The sequence below is a fragment of the Mauremys mutica genome, chromosome 3, assembly GCF_020497125.1.
Source record: "Mauremys mutica isolate MM-2020 ecotype Southern chromosome 3, ASM2049712v1, whole genome shotgun sequence".
Classification (NCBI taxonomy): domain Eukaryota; kingdom Metazoa; phylum Chordata; order Testudines; family Geoemydidae; genus Mauremys; species Mauremys mutica.
The window spans coordinates 112820697-112826696 of NC_059074.1; the positions used below are offsets into that span (position 1 = coordinate 112820697).

The 6000-nt window shown below is 38.7% G+C and overlaps 1 protein-coding gene across 4 annotated transcripts in view; it reads left to right on the forward strand.

Moving 5' to 3' along the window:
- Positions 1 to 5641, forward strand: part of TAB2 (TGF-beta activated kinase 1 (MAP3K7) binding protein 2) — a 145487-nt gene extending 139846 nt beyond the window's left edge. For 3 of the 4 annotated variants that reach the window (XM_045010433.1, XM_045010434.1, XM_045010435.1), the window contains one exon: positions 3591 to 5641. In XM_045010433.1, the coding sequence (XP_044866368.1) occupies positions 3591 to 3736 (146 nt within the window). In that variant the 3' untranslated portion in view covers positions 3737 to 5641. The remainder of the gene's footprint in view (positions 1 to 3590) is intronic. The other variant, XM_045010436.1, reaches the window with a different exon arrangement.
- The last annotated feature ends 359 nt before the right edge of the window (positions 5642 to 6000 follow it).

Consider the following 6000-nt stretch of genomic DNA (forward strand, 5'->3'; position numbering starts at 1 on the left):
TATCAAAGTGTTTGCCATTGCCATTTCAAGAGAGTAATAATAGACTATACATATCATGAAAAGCTAAACTTTGTATCTGGAGTAATTAAATGAATCTGCTTAGGAAAGGGTGAAATAGTGAGAGGTAGGATATGTATAGCGTATGTGTATGTAATTAAATACTGTTACCGGTACTGCATTGAAATTACCCCCCACAGTGAAGATGGTGTGGAATGTAAATTAGTGTATCTCACTGGTCTGTGATCAGCACTAGCTGCTGTTGCTTTCCAGGTGATGAACATAAGCACATAACATAAGAATGGCAGTACCGGGTCAGACCAAAGGTCCATCTAGCCCAGTATCTGTCTACCGACAGTGGCCAATGCCAGGTGCCCCAGAGAGAGTGAACCTAACAGGCAATGATCAAGTGATCTCTCTCCTGCCATCCATCTCCATCCTCTGCCGAACAGAGGCTAGGGACACCATTCTTTACCCATCCTGGCTAATAGCCATTTATGGACTTAGCCACCATGAATTTATCCAGTTCGCTTTTAAACATTGTTATAGTCCTAGCCTTCACAACCTCCTCAGGTAAGGAGTTCCACAAGTTGACTGTGCGCTGTGTGAAGAAGAACTTCCTTTTATTTGTTTTAAACCTTCTGCCTATTAATTTCATTTGGTGACCCCTAGTTCTTGTATTATGGGAATAAGTAAATAACTTTTCCTTATCCACTTTCTCAACATCACTCATGATTTTATATACCTCTATCATATTCCCCCTCAGTCTCCTCTTTTCCAAGCTGGAGAGTCCTAGCCTCTTTAATCTTTCCTCGTATGGGACCCTCTCCAAACCCCTAATCATTTTAGTTGCCCTTTTCTGAACCTTTTCTAGTGCTAGAATATCTTTTTTGAGGTGAGGAGACGACATCTGTACACGGTATTCGAGATGTGGGCGTACCATGGATTTATATAAGGGCAATAATATATTCTCAGTCTTATTCTCTATCCCCTTTTTAATTATTCCTAACATCCTGTTTGCTTTTTTGACTGCCTCTGCACACTGCGTGGACATCTTCAGAGAACTATCCACGATGACTCCAAGATCTTTTTCCTTACTCGTTGTAGCTAAATTAGCCCCTATCATATTGTATGTATAGTTGGGGTTATTTTTTCCCATGTGCATTACTTTACATTTATCCACATTAAATTTCATTTGCCTTTTTGTTACCCAATCACTTAGTTTTGTGAGATCTTTTTGAAGTTCTTCACAATCTGCTTTAGTCTTAACTGTCTTGAGCAGTTTAGTATCATCTGCAAACTTTGCCACCTCACTGTTTACCCCTTTCTCCAGATCGTTTATGAATAAATTGAATAGGATTGGTCCTAGGACTGACCCTTGGGGAACACCACTAGTTACCCCTCTCCATTCTGAGAATTTACCATTTATTCCTACCCTTTGTTCCCTGTCTTTTAACCAGTTCTCAGTGAAAGGACCTTCCCTTTTATCCCATGACAGCTTAATTTACGTAAGAGCCTTTGGTGAGGGACCTTGTCAAAGTCTTTCTGGAAATCTAAGTACACTATGTCCACTGGATCCCCCTTGTCCACATGTTTGTTGACCCCTTCAAAGAACTCTAATAGATTAGTAAGACACGATTTCCCTTTACAGAAACCATGTTGACTATTGCTCAACAGTTTGTGTTTTTCTATGTGTCTGACAATTTTATTTTTAACTATTGTTTCGACTAATTTGCCCGGTACCAACGTTAGACTTACTGGTCTGTAATTGCCAGGATCACCTCTAGAGCCCTTTTTAAATATTGGTGGGATTTTTAAAATCTATAAAGCCCTATCACATGGAACTTAGCTGTTTGAGAGACTGCCTGTTTCTCTGTTGTTCTGCTGGAGTTGCAATTAGTGGAGGCACTCAGCTGAAGCCCTCCTTGGTCTGGTGTTCTCCACAAGCGACCCTCAGTTTTGGAATCCCCACCCCCACCCACGTGTTCCCCTTAACCTTAAATAGCCAAAGACTGTTGTTAATGGTATGAAGAGTACACTTACAGAATTTGTGGATGACACCAAATCGGAAAGGGTTACAAGCACTTTGGAGAACAGGATTAGAAATCAAAATGATCATGACAAATTGGAGAATTAGGCTGAAATCAACAAGATAAGGGCAAAGTACTACACAAAATGGGGAATAACTAGCCAGGCAGTAGTTCTGCAGAAAAGGATCTGAGGGAGGGAGGTATAGTGGATCACAAATTGAATAAAAGCAGCAAAGACTTGCATCCCACGAAAGCTCATGCTCCAAAACGTCTGTTAGTCTATAAGGTGCCACAGGATTCTTTGCTGCTTTTACAGATCCAGACTAACACGGCTACCCCTCTGATACTTGACACAAATTGAATATGAACCAACAATGTGATGCAGTTGCAAAAAAAAGGCAGATGTAATTCTTGGATATATTGACAGGAGCACTATATGTAAGACACAGGAGGTAATCATTCCACTCTACTAGGCATTGGTGGGACCTCAGCTGGAGTATTGTGTCCAGTTTTTGGTGTCACACTTACATAAAAGGTGTGGGAAAATCGGAGAATCCAGAGGAGAGCAACAAAAATAAGAGATTTAGAAAACCTGACCTGTGAGGAAAAGTTTAAAAACTGGGCATGTTTAATTTTGAGAAAAGAAGACTGAGGGGTGACCTGGTAAGTCTTCAATATGTTAAGGGCTGTTATAAAGAGAGTGGTGATTTTATTCTCCATGTGCATGTAGGACTGGAAGTAATGTGCTTAAACTGCAGCAAGAAAATTTAGATTCGATATTAGAAAAAGCTTCCTAACTATAAGTATAGTTTAAGTACGGAATAGGTAGCCATGGGAGACTGTGGAATCCCTATCAGTGGAGGTTTTTAAAAACAGGTTAGACAGGCACCTGTCAGGGATAGTCTAGGTCTACTAGTCCTGCTTCAGTGCAGGGGGATGGACTAGATGACCTCTCAAGGTCCCTTCCCCTATGCTTCATTGAGTCTGAACTTCTGGGCATGCTTCAAGGCCTATCTTTTTACATAGACTTTTGAAGAAAGTGGTGCAGTAAGGAACTGTATTTGTGAACAGGACAGAGTATTGTTTTTGATATTTCCAGCTGTTCATTTTCTGGTTTGGGGAAAGCTGCTGATCTTTTCTGTTATTTGTTCAGGGTCAAATTTTTAAATCCTACTTCAGAGCTCCCCCAGAGACCAGAGCATGCCCTTTTTTTCATGTTGTAAATGTAAATAAATATTAGACTTTCTTGTGACTATATAACAACCTCTTTCTCTGTGTGTACCTTCCCTTTGCTGACTAATTTAATCTGCTAAAACTGCAGTATTCAAATAAATTTAGGAAGAGGCTAGACAGAGAACAGAAAAGTGGTTGGGAGACTTACCTTTGATGTGATTGACTAAGCTATCTATAGGCAGCAGGTAGAGAAATCCCTCTCACTTAGAACAACTTGTGCAGTTTTCACTGGTACGAGGTAATTTTGTTAGTTACCCAAAACTCAACTCAAAATTCTGTCCATCCTTGCTGTTCTTGTTTAGTAATTGTTTTTCTTTTTCACACCTACAGATCAAAGGTCCATTGTCAAAACACCAAAGACTGTTCCAGACACAGACGAAGACGAGGGAGCTCAGTGGAATTGTACTGCCTGTACTTTTTTAAATCATCCAGCCTTAAACCGTTGTGAACAATGTGAAATGCCCAGGCATTTCTAAGCCAACAGGCCCATTATCTTTTGTAAAACCATAACAAACCTACAATGGACTGTTCTGTCATTGGGAAAAATCATTTATGCATAGGATTTTGTAAAATTGAAGGTTTGACAAGGTGGTGTTTTGCTAATGTTAAATGTCAGCCCACAGAGCTAATAATACCTCAGTGTTGTGTCCAAGGCAGTTGAAATTCATCAGCTGAAAGGTAATCTGCTGAAAGACTTGGTTGCCAGCTGCCTAAACCATGTACAGTATTACCAATATCCCAATAAGATAATTCTCACCGTGTTCAGTGCTTGGGTGTTCCCCATCCCTCTTTATTCCCCAATGTCACTACTGAATTTTGACAGGGGAAAGGAATAGAATGATAGCTTTTTTGTTTTCAAAGCTTTCAGTGAAACACTACAAATGCAGAGGAAATTAAAAGGAACAAGGTTTAACTATTTAAACTGTTTGCTGCCACAGTGCCCATGGATAGGGGAAGAACTTCACAAATCAGTGGTACTCTTTGCCTTGTCTTCCCTGAAAACATCTCTGCTCTGTGAAGCCAGAATCTATACAATCACCTCTAAAGATGAAAAGGAAAAACTGCATGCATTGTCTGTACAATACACAGTGAAATACCCCAGAGCTTTTCCTACTGTACATAGCTCTAGAGCCTGCTTTAAGTGATTTCTTTTCTTCACCTTTATTATTTTCTTGTACTTCTGTATGTATAGTGTAATAGTCTTTTTTGTTAACTTTCTTTTTTCCCTTTAAGTGATTAAGCACGATCATGTCCCTTTTTTAAGCTTTTATCTGAGAGAAGCAATGCCTTAAAATAAGAGCATTAATGGTAAGAAACTATGCACAAAATAGCTTTCCTCTGCTCATTCTGTACATTGCTCTTGTAAATGCTGATGATCTGTGAAGACCTGCAGATGCAGCTTGGTAAAAATGCAGGAAAAGTTGGAAGAGTTATACATATAGTTCACGCTGTACACTGAGTTTTACGGTGGGTGACACAAGATAATGTTTTGTCTGGCACAAGGAAACAAACTAAAACTTTCAACCCACCAACAGACTAGCATCCGATTTAAGCTTGCTTCATCTGCTGGGTATCTTGCAGACTCTTGAAGAGATATTTATCGGGGAAGTACATACAGTACCGAAATCAACAGCAGCAGCATCATACAGCTTTGTTCAGAGAACTTGAAATACTTTCCTGTTTTGGCAGCCAGTTTCTAAACCTGACTTGGTGGTGAAGTCTTATATTTATAGAAAACAAGGATAGCAATATTTAGGACAACTGAAATAAAGGCTGGAAAAGAGAAATCAAGCAGACTTGAACACTGAAGCAACCTCAGCATCTCTTTATTTTGATTATTTTTAAAGGAAAATATTCAGGTGATCAGGAATGTATGTAACTGAAGTCAAGAAAATGAAATTATATTACAGTACACATGAAAAAGACAGTATGTAAATAATAATGTAGCAGCACTAAGTGAGGCTGGAGGGACTGCTAAAAATGTAGCGAAAGGCAAGAGATAAAATAGACTGTCACCCACTGTAAACATTTGCCAGTGGACATTTTTAAATAGGAATTTTACAAGTGATCTATGTGAATGCACAAAGACCTTTTGTTTTGAAGGCTTTGCATTTTTTATGTGGGAATAAAATGACAATCCCAGGTAATTAGGCAGTAGACCCAAAGCACTTGCATTCAATGCATTTTGTTTATAAAAATGAGGCCTTGTTTTTCAGCTTCATCTGCAGTTCTATGTGAAGATTGACAAATCAGTTTTTACCTGTTTTATTAATAAAACCTAATTTGGATAACTTGAGTTGATGGTTTTGTGATTTAGCTGGGTAAACTGTCTTTGTAACAGATAAGTTATTTATAAAAATTAAAAAAAAATTATATTCTAATGTTTGCTTTTGTGATTTGTTTGCTTTTTCAATCTTGTGGAGTAACAGTGTAGCCAACTGAGCAATAAATAGCTAAATACAGCTTTAAAATATGCTGATTTGCTATGGCCAAAGGTTTAATTAAGACCTATTTTTATGGCATCTTTTTTCATCGTGTATCTTTCCCATGGCTTATTTCTGTTACATATTAGTTAAATGTGTACAGGGCTTGTTTTGCTCCAAAATAGTGCATCCACAGAATTATGTCCTGACTATAGAATTCCTTCTTGCTCCAGAAAGTAGTAAAGCTGGTTTCAGTCAGAGGTGATGTACCCAATCAAGGACTGGCTTACTCTCAGGTTTTGTACTGCTATAATTAC